The sequence below is a fragment of the Anopheles bellator genome, chromosome 1, assembly GCF_943735745.2.
Source record: "Anopheles bellator chromosome 1, idAnoBellAS_SP24_06.2, whole genome shotgun sequence".
NCBI lineage: Eukaryota > Metazoa > Arthropoda > Insecta > Diptera > Culicidae > Anopheles > Anopheles bellator.
In genome coordinates this window covers 23,958,331-23,970,691 of record NC_071285.1, presented here as the reverse complement: position 1 = coordinate 23,970,691, position 12,361 = coordinate 23,958,331, and the positions used below count along the sequence as shown (strand labels likewise).

Sequence of the window (12,361 nt, the reverse complement as noted above, 5' to 3'; positions counted from 1 at the left end):
TAAGGAATGATCCGAATTCGATAGGCAAAAGACGAAATATCCAATATAGCCAGAATATCGTTCGGTATCATAATTTCACACTTCATATAATTACACGGGCGCTAATCATTGGCGCTGACTTATTAGCATGTTGGCTTTGTAGGTAGCTGTGCCACGTGGTGTTTGGTCTTATTTTATGGCGAATTGATGTGTCTTCCGCGTATCATGCTCTACATACACACTTTGTAGAGCTAGAGACCGAAAGTGTCAAACGAATTAACCTTAATGTTCCATCAGTCTGGCTCGAGGTCACTAAACCAGTTAAACGGATTTGCGTTACAATCATTCGTAGAATATTGGGAAACATGTGCCAAAATATCCAGCCTTTTTGGAACGTTTAGTCTTACTGCTGTCCAAATTTTTGTTACACCATCCAAGTTTCTACATACACGGTATCAAATTGTATGAATAGATCAATAAAGTCACAATAAAAGGAGTGCAGCTAAATGTTTTGCAAATGTAAAGTTAAAAAACGACTTTATTTTAAAGTGGTACATGATATACAGAGCACATTGTACGTCCTTTGGGATCATACTTAACATTCCACTATGTCCGTCAACCGCAATCTTCTTACCGTTACCAACTGTAATTCGGAATTCACAACATTTCCCTGTTTGAGTGATCACACATTTCGTTCCTATCTCGTTATGCTTCTCTCTGCATTGTAAATTCTTACACTCATTGGCAACTCTGAGTTGTATGTTTTACTTATTCGAAATATCTATTCCTAAATATTGTGTAGAACTTTTACATACTCGCTAGATGCCTTTTTGAGAGGTATTCGGTACAAGTAAGAATAATAATTCTGGGAACGAACGCCTTCACAAAAAGTTCAACTTCGCTACATCCACTAGCCCAACGGGGCTTTTTGCAGAAATCCTGTTCTGCGAAAAGAACGAATTCATATCCTTTCATCTTTATCACACCAATGGTATACGCGTCGTATAAATTAGTATCAAAATATAAAGTCTTAAGCCTAGCCGCATTTTGGTATGCCCGTGGGACGCATACTTAAATACTTAGATCAGTTTGAAATTGATCGGGAATCGCATTATATTTTATGTTGCCGTTCCATTGTGCGATAAATCCTCGCGTTCCGAGAGAGATCTGTCCTGCGTCGTTTTGTTCACCGGCGTTGGGCGTTTCACGGTTTCGTTATTGCAAATGGTTCTCGTTCCGGCGACTCTTTGGCTTCAGTTTCGCATCGCTTGCTGCTTCTTTCCGAGTATTTTCAGTAAGCTCTTCGACATGAAAAACGGTCTCTCGGCGCTGCCATCATTCCGCTCGCAATCTTCCACTGTTGGCAGGGTGACAAAAGGGATAAAATACTCAGTATCTTTAACAAACCAGCTGGAGTTGGAATTGCTGAAGGATGCTTACAGAAACACAGGAACAACGTATCCACCGCTACCGAATACACGCTGAAAAATATCGACGCAATGATGTACGTGCCGATGAACACAAGTGTAGCCGGCACGAAGGGAAAGTTCAACGGGGTCTTGGGAATGTCACTGTCGAAGAACGTATAAGTAACGGCCGCCATTCCGCACGCCAGGAGCAGCTTCGACAGGAAGAACAGGAATCCGGTCACCTTGTCCAGGGCTATTGCGCGCAGTATGTTCCGAGTGAGCAAACCGAACGCGTCCCGAGCGCTGGAGCAGAAGTTTGTGCCATAGATGGCGCACATAATGTACGCGTTGGTGTTTAGGAACTTCAAGAAACTCTCCAGGCACCAGAAAAAGCATCGGCAGCAGCACAGAATCGCGCGCGTAACACTGTTGTCGAACTTCTTCAGCTTATGGTCCAAGTATTCGAGTATGGCTCGGATGATCTTGCAAATCGCTATGATCAGTGAGCCGAAAGCTAGCGTCCCGAGATGGAAGAAGATTGTGCGCGTAACGCCGCGCGTTAGGACGAAGAACGGTAGGCGGGACTTTTGCCGCGTCCAGTACCAGGTTGCGAAGGTGAAAGCCAACACCATCTGGCTAAACGCGGAGACGAAGCAAATGCCCCAGAAGAATCCCAAGACGTTCACGGCCTTGTAGGTATGGAGAGAATGGATAAACGATTATGTTGAAAATCCATTTTGATAACGTTACGTGTCTTACATGGAAATATCCCACAAGTGGCGGAGTATCAACTTCCTGGAAGTGGCAGGCCGCATCGAGGCACCTCGCTTGTCCGTCGGTTCGCACGCTGACATCTCTGCACTTTTCGTTAAACACGGTGGGGTCACACACATCACCTTCTTTGTAGCCATTGGTGCACACACAAGAGCTCGACGTATTCAGGCCGTAAACTTTGTGCACCGGATTGCCGATGGATGCCAAAAAGAGTAGAACCACCACCGAGAACACAATCACGCCAGCTTGCAGAATCCAAGGAACGATTGGAAAAAATACGGTAGAGAAGCTGGCGCTGACTGCCCTGAAGTGAAGTGTTTAAAAAGAAATCAGTTACAATATCCTGCCGCGGCTTCCAGTTTTCATTTCTGCCCACATACTTGCTTCCTTCCTTGATGAGAGCGATTGCGATGACGATCCTTTTACGTAGCACCAGCACCACCAGCAACAAAACGACCAATACAATCGATGTAACGATAAGAATCCAAAGCCACGTTTGATCCGACTTAAACCAGGAGTTTATCAGCGAGCTCAAGTTGGGCGAAACGTTTACGTGGGCCGCCACTGGGTTGGCACTGATTTTTCGATACTCAGTGTAGCTGTAGTAAACGGCATAGCTAAGCGCTGCGATAACGCCAACGATCGAGATCCAGACGAGTGGTTTGGCTACCCAGCGGAGCATCGTAATCAGGAGCAGGCTAGCCAACATCGAACCCCCCAAGAACACCAGTATCATCTGCCATGATTCCAGAACATCTTCGACAATCATTTGACTGGTCTGTTGTGATGAAAACAAAAATAATAAATTAATAAAACAACCAATCTTCTAGCAGGAAATTATGTTAGTGAATTAATGTATTAGCTGGCGACAGTTGCTTATTTTCGTGGAAAATGGGGAATTTAGGAACATTGGCGAAAACAAACACTAACGATAGCAGTTACAAATTGCAATACAGTTAGAAAGCTAATTGTTTAACTATTTAAGATACAGTGCTGTTAGTGGTGTAGAGCAAGAGCCATACAATTTGTTTTCGACCTATAGAACTAGTAGTTTAGTTATTTTGCCTTTCAAATTTTCATATTTTCCCTCAAAGCCCATGGACATGAAACATGGCAATGATAATGAGCTGGGGACGTCAAAACCAGACGAAACCAAACGTTCTGAATCAAGTTTAAAATTTGCTACACCTAATAGGGGATCTTATCATTGGAGTAATATTAAATTTAATGGGAAACAATATTGCACCTACCCCGATGAAGAGTTTCAAGTTTTTAATCGCTTCGTCCACCGATTGCTGTATGTTACGTGCCCCACTAGTGATAGTGCCCATATCAGGAATGCATCGTTTGGAGACTAGTATACGGCACAGGGCGTGTCATTTAACGAGTTGCGGGAATTCCGGAGCGTAATGTACACAATTATTTTAATCATGATCGTGAGTTGATGACAGTGTGTTTGAAATGAAACAAATCGAATAGAAACATAGTTGAAAGGCAACGAATAGAAGAAGATGGTCAATCTGGCTGTATGCTGATCGTATCAAACATGGAGCATTGCATGCTGCAGAAAAATGAAGGATGTTCATGGTAGAAATAGTTTAGAAAACAAACGACGAACAAACAGTTTAGCTTTCTGGCCGATTAGTTTACCAATTACGTAGGAAACCACAGCATCACCAGTTGCTAGTTGTAGTTCAGGGTTAGTATCGCTAGCAAACCGAAACTAGAGTATTGAAGAGCACTACTCTACACAGTGCGCAAGCACGCTACCTTCGCTTGCATCCGAAAGCAATGCACAAACCTGATGGACACTATTGTCGTTCGTGACGACCGCTATAAGATTATTGACATATCGTGCCAAAAAGGATTGCAACTTGGCCATTTTCTCTTCCAAAATTTCTCGCCCAAGCGCTCGCTGCTCGGTGCAGTGGTCTGCCGCGGACTGCTGTTTCGCACTGCCCAATAGCTGTTGCCGAAGTTGAAGCATTTTTGGTGGTACGTACGGGCATTGGCTTTCGGGAAGATTAGATATACACCGTCCTGCCACTGTAATGTAGTAGTTTTGGATTATTGGAAACACACAAGAGTCAACAGATTGCCCAGTGGCTGGAACTGGCGGGAGCGAACATCGATCGGATTCATGCATTGCCGCGTCTCATCATCATGTCATATACAGGCTGATTTTGATTACCCGTTCAATCGATTTCTCTACAAATTGAACGGGTGAGCGTAGCGATACTTACACGGTGTACTCTTCTGGAATGCTTGGGCACAGCGACCTTCCTCAATATATTCTCGTATCTTCCCACATGACGTAAGTTCGTTTTTCTTGACCCGATGCTCACAAATAAGTTTCGCTTGGATAGTGGCAAGGTTCGAGGTGCTGCAGCTTGCTAGGCCAAAGTCAAAATCTTCACCCGGACATTCTTTCACGCAGACCTAAAATGTCGATTTTGTACCGGTTTAATAACCCCCAACCAAATGTATGTTTATTAACATACCTGCGGAGTCTTGCAGCCGTAGATAGGCACATCAATTTTGGCACACTCGGTAATGTTGAAGAACACAAGATAGGGCTCCTCTCTCACCTCGCTATCGACACCACATTTCAGTCCATATGAGTTCGTTGGCACGAGAAGCCGGTTTAGGTCCCCATGTTGCGTAGCTGCAAAGTTAGAAGAAAATTATTATACGAAGGGCACTGGAGGCATTCCGCATTGATTTTTGTTCTGCTCTGAGTTATTGTCCAATGTAGAGCGAAGGTCGCACTTGCCATAGTAAGCAACGAAGCCCCATCCAGCTAGAAATCCGAGAAACAGCAGCAGACACGGCAGATCGGTGCACGATCGTTTCGAGAGGGGCCCCTTAAAATCGGGATCATATTTGAGTGGTTCGCCTGGAAGAAAACAGAAGAAAGAAAAGAAAAATTGGTCATTGCTGGCGATGATTGAATCATTTTCGATATCAAAAACAGTAGAAGCGTTGCGTCCTTACTCTCTGCCGGATGTTGCACATCTTCCTTCGAATGTTTGACCACACGATCTGACCCACCACAGCACAACCCCATGGCGCGCGAACCTACGGTTTATAGCACACGGCCGTCCAAATTTATAAGGGATGCACCTCTTTTAGTGAAAAACGGATCACCACGCACACCGCGCACTTTGCTGTGTGGCTTATCAGAGAGATGTGGATAAGATAACGCTGCACGCACACGCGCACCCTGTTCTGTGTTCCGTTTGGCTTGTTTTGTATCATAAAAAAAGAATTTGCTAACAGCAGCGGTTCCTAGCCTGCGGGTTTCGTGTCACCGATTCCACTTGAGCCTACGGACCGCAATCGAGTTTCAAATGTGGAACACACTTATCCCGCGGTGCGGATAGTGTAAAATTTAAAATGAAATCTGGAGGAGGCCAACATCGGTTAGACGAAATTATGGCGCATGACATCATCTCATGCTGACCAGATCTATAATTGGCATTCGCTCTATTATTACTGATAATAAAAGGGTAAATATCTCAATCATTATTCTGTGCTGCAAACGATTTGTTCTTTGGTCCACGATCATTCACGATCAAATGGTGATGGTTAGGGCGATGGGTAAACTAAAGAAACTTGTAAGATCGCCAATATACATTTATCGGGGTGTTGCAAAATGGGATCATTCTATTCACACGACCATTTTTGCTTTCAAGTTTGCTTCTAAACGCCATTAATTTGAAGAAATTGAACAGCAGACAAGAGAAACGATCCTACCCAGAACCAACCTAACCGCGCGCTGGCGTCACTTTCGGCAAACTCAATTAGCACTTTGGTCTCGAGGAGCAGGGTCACCGCCGCCGTGTCTTGATGCTGATCACGCGCACCCGCACCGCAAGAAGCAGACTTCTGAACCGCACAAGACACACTACCGGTGACAAGACAAGCTCCCACGGGCAAAGGAAACCCCACACTTAGGACACGAAGACTGTTTGTGCAATTACTTTCAGCTCTGTTTGCTCACGCCACCTTGGCGCGAATCTTTTGTCTAGTGCAGCACAAAAAACGGGGAAATAAATCCGAAACAAGTGCGACTCGCCGTCGATGTCCATCGGTATCGGTATTCGTCTTATTATGTAAATGGTCTCCGGTGGTTCCTAGTGTTCCTGGAACCGGTGATCGGAGGTAGCTAGTTTGCGGTGACAATATTGGAGCGTCCAGTTCCGTGGAAGGCAATTTGGCCCCTAACATGTAGGTGTGATTCTTTGTTTCTGTTTACGGTTGGACAGCCGTCTGTGTCTGTGCATCGACACAGCTGTGGGTAACTTCGAACGACACGTCACGCGGCACGAAGCCCCGTAAATGTTTTTGAAGTATTCCGTAACACCCGCCCGGTGGCTAGAATTATCTCACTCCGAGAGAGTGGCCGACGCCTACGCACACACCAGAGATCGCGCACACATACACACGGGCGCGCGTGGCCCGTTACTAAACGTGATCAGATCAGTGCCCGAGCGAACCGGTGCCTCTGGCTTCGACGACGATTGATCAACAACTGACCGCGTCGACGGAACAACCCGCGGCACCAACGGTGGCAAGTGTCAAGTGCGCTGATGCTTCTGCTAGGTCAGCACATTAGTAGGTTTTCCTATGGCACTCCTCTGGCAACGGGCTCGCCTTCGGCTACCGTCCACGGCGTTGTATGGTTCCAATTACGGTGCACTCGCGGAGGTTCTGAACCGCGTTGCCCATATACGCGGCACTCTCCGCTAGGCTCTAATTATCGATGCACTAGAATGGGGCTGGTCCGCTTGTTTTTCTCATTCAGCCCCGTTTCAGGCCCGCCGATCATCTGATACGGCTGCGACCGCATTCTATATCCGGAACGATCGTTTCCCTTCGATGGGAATCACATTAATTCATGCGATCGTGTGTTTGCTGCCGTTGCATTTGTGTCTTGTGCCAGTTGCTCCGAGGAAAACATCTCTCGGGGGACCTCCACCAGCGAAGGGCACCGCTTGCAAAGTCCGGTAGCCAAGGGTCAGTTGCTTAGCGTAATTGAATATATCGTTACAAACTACGCTCATTAGATCGAGAGTAGATGTAGCGCACTTTGCGTATCTTCAGAATGTAAAGATATTAACGTAGCCAGTTGGTACACTTACCTAGTTCCTTGTTGTTGGAGCCTCCACAGCAAGCCATAGCACCGTAGTCTGAAAAAGGGAGTAGAAAAGTAAAAGTGGCAAGTTAGATCTGTCCTGCCAGCAGCGCCAGTGGCTCGGTACTGGTCTCTATCGGCCAGGTTGTTTCTTTATCATTATCACGGTAGAAACACTGTTTTCAACTATTTGAGGGCGGACAACCGGGACAACCGGGAACCGTTCCGTTATCTGTTGCTGCTGCACGCTTTATTTGAAGTGCTTTCGTAAACAACATAAATTTGCATTACTCGGGCTCTGTCCTTCGGCTTCTTTTTTTCTATCTGTCTCTGTTCCTTCTTTTCCACTAGCTGAAGAGCCGATGAATCACTTTGATGCTCCCGGGTGGGTGATGCATCTGTGGCTGCAGTGTTTCTTCATTTATGATACCTAAGATAACACTGATAAGCAAGTGTACATAACGGTCTTCCAGTTCCGTGTGCCAAGATTTGAGCTTCATCTTTAAGTGATAATGCAAACTGGGATTTCCAGTCTTTTGGCCACGATTATAAGCACTCGTGTGGCTCCTTTTGATTACTTTTTAATTGCACAGTAAGGTATCACTTGACTATTTAGTTACAGTGATTAACGGAGGTTTAGTTGCGAGTGATACATACCACCTTACTTCTTAGCTGTACTAGACTTTTCCATTGCAAAATAAAGTAACTTTAAATTTTAAACATGTTTATAGTAACATCAAAAGTTTGTAAATTGCTACAAATAGCGTTATGATGGTTTAAGGCGATTGTAAAATCGTCGATCATTCTCTAAAAGCTCTTCGCACAACATATGCGAGTCGCATGAAAACATACTGTCAGACATAGTTATATCTGCATCGTAGATCTACAACATTGCGCCAGAACTTCAGCACTTCAAACGAGTTTTCCACGGTGCCCGGTACCGATAGACCGAAAACATGGTGTGGCTAAAAGCAGTGATACATCATCGCCAATGTCGACCTAATTTCTGACTTCAACAAACATTATCCAGAACTACTTGAGCGAACGTCAACGGCAGGCGAAGCTACCGTCCTCGGGCAAGGTAACGAATACGGCGTACCCATGTGATAGCACCGGAATGTGCCAGACCGTGTAACATTAGATATAATGTCAACCGATTTGCAGCACTGGTGGCAAAAGAAATGCCAGCAAAGCAAGAAATTGTTTAAACATCGGAAAACACAGACCACCAACGAGTTGGCCGTTAGTACCGAGTAATCACCAAAGGCCGCTAGTGTCACACACGCAAGACTATTGCTGCGCTAATGTTGCTTAAATGGTACGAACGGGCGATTAATCTACAGAGTATGTTGACGAAAAGATTTAAAAATAATTTCAAGATGCAGCTCAAGGCAAGAGAAATTAACGCGGTGACTGCTTTCATTGCAGTGTTTTGGTATCAAACGGCGGCGGTGGGATCATGTTGTCGACCAAGGAAACCGTACAATATTTACCGACTGATTTTACTGTTGAAATTAAAATACTGCGAAGCGGCCATTTAATACACCCCGCTCCAGAGACACACGATGCGCTGTTGTTGCACGTGCACAAACATCCTGGTCGCCACCGGCGGATGGCCAAACTATCTGTTGGAACTCCCGCTTCTAGGCCATTTTTATCCGGCCTACGACAGTCGCGGTCGGCTTGGGCAAGGCCTAGGCCAGGGAAAGACTTGGACCGCTTATCGCCCGCCCAAAAGAAGTTTGAAGGCGAAACGCCGCTTCATATGCACGGCATTTGAATGCGCCAACCCTACCACCCGACACAGCCGCGGGATGACGGAGGTAATGTAAAAATAAACGCCACACACTTCTCGACCGCGCCGCCATGGAGTCGTGTCGCTGTCGAAAAGCGTGATGTCTCCCATTTTTTGCCGCTTATCTAGCGCGTCTATGCTGCGGTACCGCATACGCACGGGGCGTTGGAAAGAGTATTTTAAAAATTCTAATATTATCATGACGGCGCCCCGAAAGTAAACGATCGGTGGGCGGAAAGTACACAGCAATATAGGTCGAATCCACATTGACAATCAAGTTTGGGCTGGTGTATTTGAGGGAGCAAATATTCATGGCAACGATAAAAAAATGGGATATTGAAAACAATAAAATCGGAACATTTTAGTTTAATGTACATTTAAACTTTGTGTTGTCTTTTAAAGACAGTAAAAAATCGATATCTATACCATCAACCAACGGTCGGTCGGTTGATGGCAGATCACCCAAAATTGTGACCATTCCAAACTGGATAGGTTTCCCCCTCCTATGTGGCCACCCCATGGTCATTAGATTAAAACATGCTACGCCCGGGGCTCAAGGGGAATCGATAATGTTCCATGCGTTACTTACGAGAGCATGCTTTTACGAAACCTTACCAAGGTCATGGGACGCAATAGACTCAATTCTAAGACTGCCAGGAAGTTAGTCTTAGTTGGGATTGTGTGGCAAACTCAAGGAAAAAACCGATCGCTCTTGAGAAAAGCTTGAAAAACATGATGGCGCTCGTCATCCGATACTACACACCGACAGATCCGATCCGACTGCGGTCACAGGAAGCTACTATTCGTCGGAGACCCCGCCGGGAGCCACTAACATTCAACCTTCGCCCAAACAAACTACTTCCACCCGAGATCAGCACGAGACATTGTGCCATCGGATCTCGCACACCGTGAGGCAAATCGGGTTGATTAACCGGAAAAACGATCTCTCAGCATGAGACGGCCTGGCTGGAAGTGAAGAGATTTAATTGGTTTCTGCTGCCATCACGCCACTCAATGTCAACACTCTGGAGGCAGGATCCTAGAGCATCGATATGGAAACTAAAGAAACCTGAAGTATAATCAACCGACACGTCAACAATGGTTTTCAGTAGAAACGCGGCCCGGACGATCAAGTTTAATGGTGTCGTTCAGTTCGGTGGTGAAATGATTTGGTCCGTTTGTTGCGAAAAGCGTACATGTCCCAGCATTGGTCTGGAACAAAAAATGATTATTAATTGTATGCCGGTCAGGTTCGATGAATACTTCACGTGTCAAAAGAAGCATCGCACAAAGCCAACAATGCCCCACACATTCAACGTTTATTGTGCCAATTAACCAATCCGGGCACAATTGCTTAAGTGAAGTTGTTGTGCACGACAAAATGAAGACGCGCAGCGCACCAATGCATACGAAGAACAATTATGCTATCATCCACCAACAGTGGAACCCAGACACAAAGTGTCGATGCGCGCTCGTCGATGTAGTTGTATGTGGGGCTGTGACTCATAGTGTTAGACACGGGTCCCCATATACGCGCCGGAGACCTCCGCAGAGGTCGTAAATGGTTTAAAAAGCCATTCCATTAAGTGCGTAGCGCTTGATGCAACAGTTGGCGGTTAACAGGTTGGCACAGACGCCCGTCGCCGCCAGTGAGGGCGTTGATGCTATTGTCTGGGTGGAATTCTAAAGCATCGCGAAAGTACAAAAGAACATACCAACTCTGGACCAACTCTGGACCAACAACGGACTGTATCGGTTCTCTTTTCAGAAGGTTCCTCTAGACAGAGGAATTATCATGCTCGTATTGTTGTCCAGAAGTAATAAAAAGCGTGAGTATTGATCGAATTCAATGTGAAATGCAAATCATAAAAAACTGTTCGCTGTTCGCCATAACCCAGCTTATAACGCATCGACGCACTCGATGCCATTCGCTGTTGGGAAATCCCGTCCATTGTGCGAAACCCAACCCGTGAACAACAATGTTTTCATGTTCAAGCACGCACCGAACAGCGGCCTACGAGACGCAAAAACATCACAACACGAAGCTCTTACCTTGGCCGGTGGGGCCGTGCCGGTGGAACAGCTGACTGGGTCCGGTTCGGGCGTTCGGTCAATCAACCGACCGACGGCCTCGGAAAGGGTGGCCGATGCCGATCACCTGCGACGGGGAGACACCCCGTAAACGGAGAGAAGAAAGTGCTCCGCGGAGAGTGTATTCAAATATCTCTTTGTTTGTGTTGCTGTCCTGCTCTTTCTTTCGTTGCTGTGTTGCACTTTCTACGCGCGCCTTCGGGAGATGCACCGGGACGAACGAGACGGATGAGGGAGCGGAGGGGCGGAGCGGAAGCGGATGCTGCGCTGTCGGGCTCGCGATGGCTCGGGCTCAGGTTCTGCGACCTCTCTTTGTTTTGGCCGCGCGAAGGTGAGTGACTACCTTACGGCTACGGCCACACACGCCGTTCCGGGACACGCCAATTGGGATCAATGGTTTGGTTTTTCGCATTCAACGTAACCACAATTTAGCACTCAGCGCCCGCTAATTGAAGGCGGAATGCAGCACTCCCGCACACAAACAGACGTACGTTCACTTCTGCGCTGGATTTGAATCACGATTTCCTGAATAGCTTCTATTGAAAGGGCTGCAATTTCGGTGCCGCGAATGCAAAATGAACCACGCTAGAAAAACAGGCGAAATATGCATCAAAAACACCGACGAAACTATCGCCTTTTGAACGTGGAAAACGTGATTTCAGTTTGCGAGAATTGCGAGCGCCTGCTTCGGATGTTCGAATTTTTAGTAGTGAATCTTTAACGTACTCTTTTCCGCCAACTGAAATTAGTCTCGGGACTTTCTGACCGCACTAACTCTGCGTTCCCGGGCTCTGTTTTTTGCCTTGTCGGTCTCTTTTCTCTCTATATTTGTCTATTCTCTCTCGTTTTCTCTCTCTTTCTTTTCTTTCAAGTGAGTGAGAAACAAGCGAACCGGTTCTTGCATATGGTTGTACTAAGATTACTCTATCGTATAGGTTACTCCAAGTCCCGTCAGGTTCGTTGAAAAAGCATTAACCGATTCGGACGACTGCCTCGAGATGTATATGCTTATGCTATCAGGCGTATATGCGGGCAGGCGGCAGGCGGCAGGCGGCAGGCGGCAGGCGGCAGGCGGCAGTAGTTTTGGAGAAAAAGCGGTACACACAGACAGACAAACAACCATTTTTTTATATATATAGTTGATGGCCTCGCTGCTTTTATAGCAGGCCTGAAAGA

The 12,361-nt window shown here is 46.3% G+C and overlaps 1 protein-coding gene across 6 annotated transcripts; it reads right to left on the bottom strand.

Annotated features, from left to right (window-relative positions):
- Positions 1–496: 496 nt before the first annotated feature.
- LOC131206905 (choline transporter-like 2) lies at positions 497–11,238 on the bottom strand. Of its 6 annotated transcripts, none has more exons than XM_058199535.1 (10): positions 11,147–11,238; positions 7,307–7,354; positions 4,936–5,058; positions 4,664–4,827; positions 4,406–4,601; positions 3,964–4,208; positions 2,543–2,940; positions 2,148–2,466; positions 1,420–2,077; positions 497–1,336 (listed from the first exon to the last, which is right to left on the bottom strand). In XM_058199535.1, exons 2-10 carry the CDS (start codon positions 7,341–7,343, stop codon positions 1,233–1,235), a joined length of 2,244 nt encoding a protein of 747 aa, XP_058055518.1. In that variant the 5' UTR covers positions 7,344–7,354; positions 11,147–11,238; the 3' UTR covers positions 497–1,232. The 6 variants fall into 6 exon arrangements, with proteins under 6 accessions (XP_058055518.1, XP_058055494.1, XP_058055487.1 ...); XM_058199511.1 differs by lacking the exons at positions 7,307–7,354; positions 11,147–11,238 and adding exons at positions 5,157–5,337; positions 6,587–6,684; XM_058199504.1 differs by lacking the exons at positions 7,307–7,354; positions 11,147–11,238 and adding exons at positions 5,157–5,337; positions 6,421–6,664.
- Positions 11,239–12,361: the final 1,123 nt, after the last annotated feature.

Coding starts and splice junctions, on each gene's coding strand:
- LOC131206905 (XM_058199511.1), bottom strand. CDS start 5,229: ATGGGGTTGTGCTGTGGTGGGTCAGATCGTGTGGTCAAACATTCGAAG. Junction 4,828..4,935: donor GGGCTTCGTTGCTTACTATG/GCAAGTGCGACC, acceptor CTAACTTTGCAG/CTACGCAACATGGGGACCTA. Junction 2,467..2,542: donor CTCATCAAGGAAGGAAGCAA/GTATGTGGGCAG, acceptor ACTTCACTTCAG/GGCAGTCAGCGCCAGCTTCT.